Here is a 15,000-nt window from a genome sequence, read left to right as displayed (position 1 = left end):
ATGGTTGATTATTATGAATAAAATATGTGTTATTATGTGAAATAACACAGCAAGCAGCTAACTAACAACTCTACAACAGGTCCACACAGCCCTCATTGCCTCTCCCTAATTGGACTAAACCACTACATGGGGGTGAGGTAATCCAATAGGGAACATTCCCACTGATACCTGATCCAAACAGGAATAAGCAAACATTTGACTGTATACAGGACTGTCTCAGAAAATTAGAATATTGTGATGAAGTTCTTTATTTTTTCAAAAACAAAAATGTCATTCTGGACAAATCAACTGAAATATTGCAAGCCTTTTATTCTTTTAATATTGCCGATTATGGTTTACAGCTTAAGAAAACTCAAATATCCTATCTCTAAATATTAGAATATCATGAAAAAGTATACTAGGGTATTAAACAAATCACTTGAATTGTCTAATTAACTCGAAACACCTGCAAGGGTTTCCTGAGCCTTGACAAACACTCAGCTGTTATAAATCTTTTTTTTTACTTGGTCTGAGGAAATATTAAATTGTATGAGATAGGATTTAGAGTTTTCTTGCTGTAAGCCATAATCAGCAATATTAAAAGAATAAAGGCTTGCAATATTTCAGTTGATTTGTAATGAATCCAGAATGCATGACATTTTTGTTTTTTTAATTGCATTACAGAAAATAAAGAACTTTATCACAATATTCTAATTTTCTGAGACAGTCCTGTATATGGTTAGTTTATTTTTGTTGGTATTCAACGCACAGAGCTGGTCGCAAACAGGAAAGATGTGCCTTAAAAAACGGAGTGTGTTATTCCAAATTCGCTGTTTACACGTCTAAAGAATCCTAAAACCTGAATAACATCAGCATAACATGCCTTCATTGGGGGAAAGGCTTCATCTGGAATGAGGCTGTGTCAGAATTTCAAAACGTTGACGTGAGAAATATTGTGACTCCTACCAGATGAACAGCTGGTACCACGAAGACACTGGTGAGAAGAAGGTCCGATCACAATGTGAAAACATCTCCTGGGTGGACAAGAAAACACATATTTCACATCTTCCTGATTAAATAAAACCAACAAACTTGCGCCAACCTCGTCACAGGTGGACAAACTCCCGACTACTGGAGGAAACGTAGCAGCTCCGAGCATCTGGATCGGTCCAGTGGGGAACGAGACGGACATTTAAAACTGTAATGACCCGTTTGATTTATCAATTAGCACAAAAAGAAATTTTTTAAGTGGTTTTCCTCGTGGTCCCACAGAGGCTGTTCTTTACACCATCGGGGTAGACGCTGCATACGCCGGTTAGTTGTAATTCATTCGAATCGTTCATCCAGACTCTCGTCGGATGTTAAATTACAGATGTTAGGTTATAATTTGGGGGTAAATCGCTTCAGAATCTCGATGCTCCGTTCTCATTAGACCTGATTTGGTGCGACGCGGCAACACAATCAGTCGCGTTCTCCCCCATTGACTGCACAGATTGCGCAATCAGTGTAGAGGTGACGTAGAAGTAGCCCAGGTCTGAGAGAAGAGGAGGATGACGAAGGACCGGGCAGAGGATAGGAAGGGATTAAAGAGGAGAGCGAAAAGAAGAGCGAAGGAGGGAGATCCTGCAGAGAGCAGAGGAGAGGTGGACAGGTAATTAGCAAAGGAGAGCAGAATGCTGTGATTCAGTGGAAGAGGAGGAGATGGGCGGCGGGGATCGTGAGGCGTTCAGGGCCTAATGAGCTGCAGGCTGGAGGGCGGCTCGTTTATAATCACCATCTAGTGGAGAGAGATGGTGTTTTTAAATGGTTTAACGGCTTATTCGGTGAATGCGACCAGCGAAAAGGACCCTCGTCAAGTCCAGGCACGGGTGAACACCGCCTCGAGACGCCGCAATGGCTGCTGGGAAAGAAGTGGCCGGTGGTAGGCCGAGCGAAGATCTTTTAAATGTGTACGTAATGAGTTGAACGAAGATAAATGGAGTAGATGGTGGAGTCGAACCGATAAGACGTACACAGGACGCTCACATCCAGAATGTTTGTAATATGGACATATTATAGCCCTATATATGGACATATTATAGCCCTGTATATGGACATATTCAACCCTATATATGGACATATTCAACCCTATATATGGACATATTCTAGCCCTGTATATGGACATATTATAGCCCTATATATGGACATATTATAGCCCTGTATATAGACATATTATAGCCCTGTATATAGACATATTATAGACCTATATATGGACATATTATAGCCCTATATATGGACATATTCAACCCTATATATGGACATATTCAACCCTATATATGGACATATTCTAGCCCTGTATATGGACATGTTCGAGCCCTTTATATGGACATATTATAGCCCCATATATGGACATATTCTAGCCCTGTATATGGACATATTATAGCCCTATATATGGACATATTCTAGCCCTGTATATGGACATATTCTAGCCCTGTATATGGACATATTCAACCCTATATATGGACATATTAAACCCTATATATGGATATATTCAACCCGATATATAGACATATTCTAGCCCTGTGTATGGACATATTCAACCCTATATATGGACATATTCTAGCCCTGTATATGGACATATTATAGCCCTATATATGGACATATTCAACCCTATATATGGACATATTAAACCCTATATATGGATATATTCAACCCTATATATGGACATATTCTAGTCCTGTATATGGACATATTATAGCCCTATATATGGACATATTCAACCCTATATATGGACATATTAAACCCTATATATGGATATATTAAACCCTATATATGGACATATTCTAGTCCTGTATATGGACATATTCTAGCCCTGTATATGGACATATTCTAGCCCTGTATATGGATATATTATAGCCCTATATATGGACATATTCAACCCTATATATGGACATATTCTAGTCCTGTATATGGACATATTATAGCCCTATATATGGACATATTCAACCCTATATATGGACATATTAAACCCTATATATGGATATATTCAACCCTATAAATGGACATAGTATAGCCCTATATATGGACATATTCAACCCTATATATGGACATATTCTAGTCCTGTATATGGACATATTATAGCCCTATATATGGACATATTCAACCCTATATATGGACATATTAAACCCTATATATGGATATATTCAACCCGATATATGGACATATTCTAGTCCTGTATATGGACATATTCTAGCCCTGTATATGGACATATTCAACCCTATATATGGACATATTAAACCCTATATATGGATATATTCAACCCTATATATGGACATATTATAGCCCTATATATGGACATATTCAACCCTATATATGGACATATTAAACCCTATATATGGATATATTCAACCCTATATATGGACATATTCTAGTCCTGTATATGGACATATTCTAGCCCTGTATTTTGACATATTATAGCCCTATATATGGACATATTCAACCCTATATATGGACATATTAAACCCTATATATGGATATATTCAACCCTATATATGGACATATTCTAGTCCTGTATATGGACATATTCTAGCCCTGTATATGGACATATTACAGCCCTTTATAGGGACATATTATAGCCCTGTATATGGACATATTATAGCCCTGTATATGGACATATTATAGCCCTGTTTATAGACATATTGTAGCCCTGTATATAGACATATTGTAGCCCTATATATGGATATTATAGCCATAAGGACATTAATCTTTATCCTTGGACCAACCAGCACTTCACTATGAAGTAAGAACTGAGAATATTACCCATAATCCCTCATGTTCTCCTCAAAAGGAGCAAACAGCAACATCAAGAGGGCTTTTAATTTATCCATTCATTTTTTAATTCATCATTATAAATGAATCACTTTTTCCATTCATTTAAATAATAATTCACAGTTGAATGAAACATTTATTAATTATCAATTAAGGATATTTTTTATAATTCGTTTTATAATAAGGCTCTGGTGATATTTAGGTTTTTAGATGTACTACAAATTTTTACAAAATTAGTAAATGAATGTATAATTTTATTTCACTGGGCTGTTGAAAGGTTTCTGTGAATAATGTAATATCATTATGAATAGTTAGTTTAATTTAATAACTTTAACTTTCACACACTAGGTTTTATACAACTTGTTGTAAAACTCACCACACACACTCATGCACACACATGCACACACTCACACACACTAACACACACACGTACACACTAACACACACTCACTCACTCACACACACACACACTTGTCGTGAGACGACTCGAGCTGTGGGGGTTCCTCGTCGGACGTGTCAGGCGGAGAGAGGGAGGTGGAGAGAGGAAGGAGGGAGGTGGAGAGAGGGAGGCGGAGAGAGGGAGGCGGAGAGAGGGAGGTGGAGAGAGGGAGGCGGAGAGAGGGAGGCGGAGAGAGGGAGGTGGAGAGAGGGAGGCGGAGAGAGGGAGGCGGAGAGAGGGAGGCGGAGAGAGGGAGGCGGAGAGAGGGAGGCGGAGAGAGGGAGGCGGAGAGAGGGAGGAGGGAGGCGGAGAGAGGGAGGCGAAGAGAGGGAGGCGGAGAGAGGGAGGCGAAGAGAGGGAGGCGGAGAGAGGGAGGCGAAGAGAGGGAGGCGGAGAGAGGGAGGTGGAGAGAGGGAGGCGGAGAGAGGGAGGCGGCTAAGCCCAGCAGGAGGCCTGATGGGAGGCCGAGGGGCGGAGCCTCACCAGAGACACACAGAGAGGGAGGTGAGCTCACCTTCAGGCGAGGATACGGGAACCGCCTTCTGATTGGTTCAATCCACACAATGACATCATCACCTGTTCTCTGAGTGGACTCAGAGGGTTGAAGTTCACTTCATTCATTTAGTTTGTAGAAGTGTGGAAGTTAAACCTCTGGAAGAACCGTAACACTGACCCGGGGATCAACACCCTCGATATATTTAAATACGTATACATAAATATATATATATATATATTATTGCAGAGAACCAATCAGTGAACAGACATGAACAGAATAAACTGGGTCACAAATCCATCTCAGTCCAAGTGGAATAAAACACGTCATGAATCATGTAGATACTGAGGGTCCCTACAGCACAGTGTGTGTGTGTGTGTGTGTGTGTGTGAGTGTGTGATTGTGTGTCTGTGTGTGTGTGTGGTTTTGCGTTTGTGTGGTTGTGTGTTTGTGTGTGTGTGTGGTTCAAGATTCAAGATTCAAGATGTTTTATTTGTCACATACACACACAGGGTGTGCAGTGAAATGAAAGTGGCAATGCTCAGCAGGAATGTGCAAGGGCAACAAGTACACACTATTTACAATAAAAAACAACACAATATTTACAGTAAGTGTGTGTGTGTGTGTGTGTGTGTGTGCCTAAGAGGGGCAGTTGTGTGGGTCTATGTGGGGGTCCTGGTGAGGTCGGAGTTCACAGTCCTGATGGCCTGAGGAAAGAATCTCAGTCTCTCTGTTCTTGCAGCGTGACTACGGAGGCGCCTGCCTGACCGCAGCAGCTGAAACAGTCTGTTGTTGGGGTGGTGAGGATCCTTCATGATCCTGCCGGCTCTGGTTCTGCACCTCCTGGTGTACAAGTCCTGCAGGGTGGGGAGTGTAGTTGCCATAGTCGGTTCAGCCTGACGCACTACTCTCTGCAGAGCCTTCCTGTCCTGAGCGGAGCAGTTGCCAAACCAGGCTGTGATGCTTCCTGTCAGGACGCTCTCTACAGCTCCAGAGTAGAAGGACTGAAGGATCCTCTGGGAAACTTTAAATTTCCTCAGCTGCCTGAGGTGGTAGAGGCGCTGCCTTGCCTTTCTCACCAGAGTGTCTGTGTTTGTTGACCATGTCAGATCCTCGGTGATGTGGACTCCCAGGTATTTATACGCGCTCACCCTCTCCACAGTAGTCCCGTTAATCCCCAGTGGTGAGTACGTCCTCTGTTGTTGTACCCTCCTAAAGTCCACAATCAACTCCTTAGTTTTGGTGACATTCATGATGAGGCTGTTGTCCTGGCACCAGAGTGACAGATCAGCAACTTCCTCCAGGTAGGCCTTCTCGTCGTTGTCGGAGATCAGGCCCACCACCACTGTGTCATCCGCAAACTTGATGATGGTGTTGCAGCTCAACCTGGCCACACAGTCATGTGTGTACAGGGAGTACAGTAGGGGCTGAGGACGCAACCCTGGGGGGATCCTGTGTTCAGGGTGAGGGGTTTGGAGGTGTGTCTGCCCACCCTGACCACCTGTGGCCTGGCGGTCAGGAAGTCCAGGATCCAAGCACACAGGGGTGTTCAGTCCCAGCTCAATCAGCTTGCCGGCCAGTCTGGAGGGACTATGGTGTTGAAAGCTGAACTATAATCAATGAACAGCAGTCTCACATAGCCCCCTCTGGCTGTCCAGATGAGAGAGTGTGGTGTGCAGTACCTGGGAGACAGCATCATCCGTGGATCTGTTTGGGCGATAAGCAAACTGCAGCGGGTCCATGGAGGAAGGAGGAAGGCGCAGATGTAGTCCTTTATCAGCCTCTCAAAGCATTTCATGACCACCGAGGTGTGGGCCACCGTCGGTAGTCATTCATACATGCTGGAGAAGCAATCTTGGGCACAGGGACAATAGTGGATCTCTTGAAGCAGGCGGGACCACGGACTCAGCCAGGAGAGGTTGAATATTGTGGTGAACACTGGAGCTAGCTGGTTAGCACAGGTCTTCAGTACTCGCCCAGATATGCCATCTGGACCTGCAGCCTTCCTGGTCTTCACCCTCAACTGAGCCCTCCTCACACTGTGCTCGGTCACAGAGAGTGTGTTCATCCTCAGCGGTAGAACTCACCGGCTACGCTTAGTGTTGTTGTTAGCGGCGAGCTAGCGCTGTTGTTGCTAGCCTCAAACCGTGCATAAAATGAGTTCAGGTCGTCCGCTAGGGATGCGTCGGCACTCACCATTGCGCGGAGTCTGCTCTGGTAGTCTGTGATAGTCCGTAGCCCCTGCCATAGGCGCCTGGTGTCGCGCTGCTCCATCTGTGATTCCACTCTGTCTCGGTACCTCCTTTGGCTTCCTTCACCGCCCTCCTCAGTCCATAGACCGCTGCCTTGTACTCGTCCATGTTGCCGGATACAAGACCGGAGTTATAGGCAGCAGTACGGGCGTTCACAGCTTCACGGATGGATCTATCAACCCACGGCTTTTGGTTAGGAAAGACCCTAACTTTTACCGTGGGGACGATGGTGTCCGCGTTGCTATGAGGCTCATTGCTACTTCCATAAACCGCTGACGCCACTGGAACTGGATTGGATCATGTCCCAGTCGACGACACGCAGAGCGCCCTGTAGCTCAGCCTCTGATTGGTCAGACCACCGCTTCGTTCCTCGTCACTACCGCTTCCCGCGATCTTTTGCGGTACTCGGAAGCAAGAAAATGGCGGCATGGTCCGATTTGCGAACGGAGGAGAGACAGCCTTGTAGCCTCTCTTGAATGGCGTATAGCAGTGGTCCAACATTCTTTCCCTCTGGTAGCACACGTAATGTGCTGGTGAAAGTTCGGCATGACTTTTTAGGTTTGCCCTATTAAAGTCCCAGCCACCACCACAGCCGGGGATACTTGTTCTGATGCCGACATAACACATCATGTAGGTCCGATAGTGCTACGCCGGTGTCCGCTTGTGGTGGTATGTAGACGGCTGTGGTGATGACCGAGCTGAACTCCCGGGAAGGTAGAATGGATGGCATGAGATCGCCAGATGTTCCAGGTTCGCGAGCAGGAACGAGAAAGAGTCTTAATGTCCTTGGGGTCGCACCACTTGTTGTTAGTCATGAAGCAAACCCCTCCACCCTTAGATTTACCAGACTCTTCCGTTCTGTCTGCACGGAAAAACAGAGAAGGACTCGGTTGGGCATATGACTCGATCCGCACCAGCGGGTCAGCCATGTTTCCGTCAGACAAAAGATATTACAGTCCCTCATGTCCCGTTGGAATCTGATCCTTGCCCTAACATCATCCAGCTTATTTTCCAGAGACTGGATGTTAGCAAGAAGGATGCTGGGCAGAGGTGGACGGTGGGCTTGAACTCTCAGTCTGTTCCGACCCGCCCGCTTTCCTCGATGTTTTCGCGCCTCCCGTAGTAGCGGCTCCACTGTTGTTGTTGTGGTTCGCTCGTACGATCTCCGCCGGCCACGCTGGATCGATGGAAAAAGTGGACAAAACCCCTTGTTTTGCGCAAAAGTTTATGTCCAAAAGTGTGCTGCGGTCGTATGCTGTTATTGCCGATGTGTTTGTGGCAAAGAAAATATTTAAAAAAAACACAAAAACTAAAAGAGCGCACAATCTCCGCGGAGCTACCTCGACGGCGTCTGGACACAGCCGCGCCATCATGTGTGTTTGTGTGTGTGTGTGTGTGTGGTTGTGCGTTCGCGTGCATGTTTTCTACCCGGTAACCGTTGCCTTGTGTTCCTCGATGTTTTTGCGGTTCCTTTCCTTCGGGCTCGTTCCAGGTCTCTGTGGTGAAGACGTGTTTTATACGTCTGACCTTTGACCCGCCAACCATCTGACACCTCGCTAATATGAAGATATTCAATCTGCCCCCCCCCCCGCATGATTGAATAGGCTCAGTCTTATCTCCCCCCCCCCCCCTCTCCTCCCCCGGTCAATATCATATACCTGCCGGTGCTTAGTGATTGCCCCCCCCCATTGTAGATTCTTGTCAAAATGAACGAGGGCCAGAGTTTATTGATCGGGTGATAACGGAGGTGACAGCCGAGGGATCGTTTGAGCTGAGGTGGGCCTGGTCGACGCTGGAGGGGTGTGTGTGTGTGTGGGGAGGGGGGGGTGGACTGAGTCCTTGAAGCTCGGTGGAGTCTGCCTGTCGCCCCGGTTGCAGAGCTCGTGTTTCTCCACGTTGTTGCAGCTCATTCAGCCCAGACTGATGATCACGTTGTTTCATCATCATCATCATCATCATCATCATCTCTAACGTTATTATAATCACATCTTGACGTCCTCGCTTGAAATCCTGTGTGTGTTTAATAAATACAATTATAGATATAAGAATAATACTTTGTCTACACTAATGTATCTGAATGTGAGGAAGTATTTTATATGTTTTTATTACAAGATACGGTTCTAAACAAATGAGGACCCGATCCACGAGAGACCGGGTCCACGAGAGCCCCGGTCCACGAGAGACCCAGTCCACGAGAGACCCGGGCCATTGAGAGACCCGGTCCACGAGAGACCCGGTCCACGAGAGACCCGGTCCACGAGAGACCCGGGCCATTGAGAGACCCGGTCCACGAGAGACCCGGTCCACGAGAGACCCGGTCCATAAGAGACACGGTCCGTGAGAGACCCGGTCCGTGAGAGACCCGGTCCACGAGAGACCCGGGCCATTGAGAGACCCGGTCCACGAGAGACCCGGTCCATAAGAGACATGGTCCGTGAGAGACCCGGTCCACGAGAGACCCGGTCCACGAGAGACCCGGGCCATTGAGAGACCCGGTCCACGAGAGATCCGGGCCATAAGAGACACGGTCCGTGAGAGACCCGGTCCGTGAGAGACCCGGTCCACGAGAGACCCGGTTCTAAACAAATGAGGACCCGATCCACGAGAGACCGGGTCCACGAGAGCCCCGGTCCACGAGAGACCCAGTCCACGAGAGACCCAGGCCATTGAGAGACCCGGTCCACGAGAGACCCGGTCCACGAGAGACCCGGGCCATTGAGAGACCCGGTCCACGAGAGACCCGGTCCACGAGAGACACGGTCCATAAGAGACACGGTCCGTGAGAGACCCGGTCCGTGAGAGACCCGGTCCACGAGAGACCCGGGCCATTGAGAGACCCGGTCCATAAGAGACATGGTCCGTGAGAGACCCGGTCCACGAGAGACCCGGTCCACGAGAGACCCGGTCCACGAGAGACCCGGGCCATTGAGAGACCCGGTCCACGAGAGACCCGGGCCATAAGAGACACGGTCCGTGAGAGACCCGGTCCGTGAGAGACCCGGTCCACGAGAGACCCGGGCCATAAGAGACACGGTCTGTGAGAGACCCGGTCCACGAGAGACCCGGGCCATAAGAGACACGGTCCATGAGAGACCCGGGCCATTGAGAGACCCGGTCCACGAGAGACCCGGGCCATTGAGAGACCTGGTCCACGAGAGACCCGGGCCATAAGAGACACGGTCCGTGAGAGACCCGGTCCGTGAGAGACCCGGTCCACGAGAGACCCGGGCCATAAGAGACACGGTCCATGAGAGACCCGGTCTACGAGAGACCCGGGCCATCAGAGACCCGGTCCATAAGAGACCCGGTCCACGAGAGACCCGGTCCATCAGAGACCCGGTCCATGAAACTAGCCCAAGTTGGCTAATGCACTCTGCTAACGTTAGCTCCACAGATCTTTACGTAATAATGTAATATTTTATAAACGTGTATCTCTCCGGATAACTACTCAAATCACTATTACGCAACGTTTAACCACGACGAGCTCCAAATCCACCGAGCCGGCCTGAAGACGGAGAACAGCTGGAAACCATCGCTGAGTCCGCGGGGTCCGATGCTACGATTGGTCGGTCTGCGTTTGAGAGGCGGGACTTAGCCACGGGTCGATTGCCGCTGTTGGAAACGTCCCCAGATGAAAGTCTTCCTGTCCGTTCACCTGCGCCTCCTCTGCGCCTTTGAGCAAGGCACTTAGTGCAGAATAATCCGGGCCCAGCTGCAGCGTTAGCGTCCCAGGTGGACGAGACGAGTGTAAAACGGGCCGAAGCTGGAAGAGGATGCACGATCAGCAAAAAAAGGCTCTTTGCGGTAAATTAAGGTTGCAGAAATCGTGCAGAGGGCCAAACACCTGGATGGGGCCCAACATCCACAAGACCTTTCCTCCTCCCTGGAGGAGGCAGGAGGAGATGCAGGCGGTGGTGGCATCCATAGAGGCAGGCTTGTGATCTGAAGTGTTTCTGATACTCGTCCATCCACAAGACGAGGTCATCATCACCGCTCTTCAACGTCTCCTCAGTGAAAACACGTCAACACGACAAGAGCTGAACACTGAGAACGATAATGATCGGTCTTAAAGGTGTGAAGGACGCCGTCTTTTCACGGGGACTCAAACCCGTTCAATAACGATCATCACGAGTCAGAGAACGCTCGCCTACGACCACGGCTTCCACAAACATGATCCGTTTTATTATTTCAAAGAATGAGACCAATAACACCAATTAGACCAATAAGACCAATGAAACCAAAGGTCTACAGGTCTACAGGCCTACAGGCCTACCGGTCTAAAGGTCTAAAGGTCTAAAGGTCTACAGGTCTAAAGGTCTACAGGTCTACAGGTCTAAAGGTCTACACGTCTTAAGGTCTACAGGTCTTAAGGTCTAAAGGTCTTAAGGTCTAAAGGTCTTAAGGTCCAAAGGTCTACAGGTCTTAAGGTCTACAGGTCTTAAGGTCTAAAGGTCTTAAGGTCTAAAGGTCTTAAGGTCTAAAGGTCTTAAGGTCTAAAGGTCTAAAGGTCTAAAGGTCTTAAGGTCTAAAGGTCTTAATGTCTAAAGGTCTTAAGGTCTAAAGGTCTAAAGGTCTAAAGGTCTAAAGGTCTTAAGGTCTAAAGGTCTAAAGGTCTAAAGGTCTTAAGGTCTACAGGTCTTAAGGTCTAAAGGTCTACAGGTCTACAGGTCTAAAGGTCTCCAGGTCTACAGGTCTTAAGGTCTACAGGTCTTAAGGTCTAAAGGTCTTAAGGTCTAAAGGTCTTAAGGTCTAAAGGTCTAAAGGTCTAAAGGTCTTAAGGTCTTAAGGTCTAAAGGTCTTAAGGTCTAAAGGTCTAAAGGTCTACAGGTCTACAGGTCTAAAGGTCTCCAGGTCTACAGGTCTTAAGGTCTACAGGTCTTAAGGTCTAAAGGTCTTAAGGTCTAAAGGTCTTAAGGTCTAAAGGTCTTAAGGTCTAAAGGTCTAAAGGTCTAAAGGTCTACAGGTCTACAGGTCTAAAGGTCTCCAGGTCTACAGGTCTTAAGGTCTTAAGGTCTAAAGGTCTTAAGGTCTAAAGGTCTACAGGTCTACAGGTCTAAAGGTCTTAAGGTCTAAAGGTCTACAGGTCTACAGGTCTACAGGTCTACGGTACCTGTAGGCCTTAAACCCTGTTAATGGGCCCTGTGGGCAGTCAGGCTCTGATTGGCTCTTCAAGTCTGCGGCTCGGCTTCTTTTCTTGGCTCCTCCCACAACCTTTTGTTTTCATTCTTTCAGAACAGAATCTGCTGAACGACCTTTTGACCTGGAAGCGGTGAACCGGAACCGAAGGTGGAGAAACCGGAGCCGAGCCGCTCCCTGCCGGAGCCGATGGACTCCGCCCGCTCACCGTGTCGTAAAGCCGTCGCGACGGAACGCAAATAACGGCCGGTGAACGTCTCTCCGAGCGGTTCTGATTCATGAGCGCTCCGCAAAGTCAAACCGTGGGAAGAAACTTGTGATTCACAAGGTAATTGAAATCTGTGACAAAGAAAACTGAAAGGACCCCCCCCCCCCGAGGGAGGAACCACGAGGTCTCACGAGGTGTCTTTGGGTTCTCTGAAGGCTCTCCGGGTTTCTTTCTATCCGATCAAAGACTCTTAGAAATCTCGTCAATCAGACCTTTTTGCGTCGAAACTTTAATCTCCACCACGAGAAGCGGCGCCGGGGGCCGGGCGGGGCGGGGGGGGGGGGCAGGTTAGTAATCCAGAGGTAGTCAAGCGAAAGACAAGATGGCGATTGATAATGCAGAAGGAGTTTAAAACGGGGGAGGGAAGGAGGGAGGGAGGGAAACTTTGCAAAGAGGGCAATTCACGGGAAATAAACATGTTTCTGTTTTTAGGACCTTAACGTCTTCGTCGTTCCGGGGATGACTCAACCAGTAAGGACAAGAATTGTGAGCTTTAAAAAAACAACATTTGTCGGCTCAGAATGGGCAACGAGGGAAAAGTTCTGACTTCCAGAGCTCTGACTCATCACCACTAGAGGCGACTGGAGCGGATCAACAACAACAACAACAACAACAGCAGCAACAGCTGGTTTCAATTCAGCAGCTGCATTCACGATGCAGATGAAATAAACTGCAGCATGCAGCCTTGTGGGAATTATGGGTTCATGTTTCGCAGACCTTAAACTTAACAATTAAAATTGACAAAGATATATTTGTATATATATATATATATCTAAATATATATATATATAATTATATATTTAATATATATATATGTATATATATTTATGTATTGTATATTAGTATATATATAAAGAAATATATGAATGAATCAAATAATAAAATACAAATATAAAATATGTATATTTTTATATATAAATAAATAAATACATATATTTGCATGTATCTACAGGACTGTCTCAGAAAATTAGAATATTGTGATGAAGTTCTTTATTTTCTGTAATGCAATTAAAAAAACAAAAATGTCATGCATTCTGGATTCATTACAAATCAACTGAAATATTGCAAGCCTTTTATTCTGATTTATTGCTGATTATGGCTTACAGCTTAAGAAAACTCAAATATCCTATCTCTAAATATTAGAATATCATGAAAAAGTATACTAGTAGGGTATTAAACAAATCACTTGAATTGTCTAATTAACTCGAAACACCTGCAAGGGTTTCCTGAGCCTTGACAAACACTCAGCTGTTATAAATCTTTTTTTTTACTTGGTCTGAGGAAATATTAAAATGTTATGAGATAGGATTTTAGAGTTTTCTTAAGCTGTAAGCCATAATCAGCAATATTAAAAGAATAAAAGGCTTGCAATATTTCAGTTGATTTGTAATGGATCCAGAATGCATGACATTTTTGTTTTTTTAATTGCATTACAGAAAATAAAGAACTTTATCACAATATTCTAATTTTCTGAGACAGTCCTGTATATGTATATCTATATGTATATATATATGTATATAAATATATAATTTAAAATATATATATATATATTCATACATAAATATATATATATAAATAAATACAATACATATATATACAGAATAAATAAATATATATATATAAATATATGTATGTATTTATATAAATATATGTAAATAAATAATTATATGTATACTGATGATACATACCATATATATGTGTGTATATATATATACATATATTTACATATAGTGATGCTTACACAAAACCTTTTTAATGAAACCAAGATTATTCAGATAGACCGTATACTTACGGAGATATACTTTTCATATGTTTTGATATTTTGGGTTCAAAGGTCAGGTGACCGCCATCATCATCATGTGAGGTCATGCGTCTCTGTGATTACATCACCCGTCGGTCTTCTTTCTTCCCGTCCTGATCTCTCCAGCTACTGGAGGTCCTCTCGGGGCACTGGCTAAAATATTTACTTTCTTTGACCATTTCTTCAGCTTTTCTGAAGAGGAATCCGAGTTTCAGTTCAATAAACACACAAAGGACGCTCAGCGTGGACGAGTGTGCTGTGAGACACCAATTAGTCGATGAGGCGGCCGTCAGGCGTATCGAACGCTGACGTCTGTCACCTCCAACGTTCATCACGCCGGGATGGATTTTTACTTCATTCATCAGGGGACAAACGTCTGGGACGTTTCATCATTAGCTAAGCAACAAGTTACACATATAAATGCATGCAACTGTCTTTCAAAGTTGTATATATAAATATATATATATATATAAATATATATGCAAATATTTATATCTATATATATATATATTTATAAATATATATATATATATATACAGGTCCTGTCTCCTGATTGGCCTGCCTCCTGATTGGCCTGTTTCCTGATTGTCCTGTTTCCTGATTGGCCTGCCTCCTGATTGGCCTGTTTCCTGATTGTCCTGTTTCCTGATTGGTCTGTTTCCTGATTGGCCTGTTTCCTGATTGGCCTGCCTCCTGATTGGCCTGTTTCCTGATTGTCCTGTTTCCTGATTGTCCTGTTTCCTGATTGGCCTGTTTCCTGATTGTCCTGCCTCCTGATTGGCCTGTCTCCTGATTGGCCTGCCTCCTGATTGGCCTGTCTCCTGA

General features: G+C 45.5%; 1 protein-coding gene across 1 annotated transcript in view; it reads left to right on the top strand.

The window, feature by feature from the left end:
- The first annotated feature begins 948 nt into the window (after positions 1-948).
- The window catches only part of jade2 (jade family PHD finger 2), a 344,631-nt gene continuing 330,579 nt past the window's right edge, over positions 949-15,000 (top strand). The window contains exons 1-2 of the mRNA XM_056411448.1: positions 949-987; positions 1,556-1,587. Of these exons, the coding sequence (XP_056267423.1) occupies positions 949-987; positions 1,556-1,587 (71 nt within the window). The remainder of the gene's footprint in view (positions 988-1,555; positions 1,588-15,000) is intronic.

This window comes from Pseudoliparis swirei, chromosome 3 (genome assembly GCF_029220125.1).
Source record: "Pseudoliparis swirei isolate HS2019 ecotype Mariana Trench chromosome 3, NWPU_hadal_v1, whole genome shotgun sequence".
Taxonomy (NCBI): Eukaryota; Metazoa; Chordata; class Actinopteri; order Perciformes; family Liparidae; genus Pseudoliparis; species Pseudoliparis swirei.
Note: the sequence above shows the minus strand (reverse complement) of the source record. Positions and strands in the feature narration are given on the sequence as shown.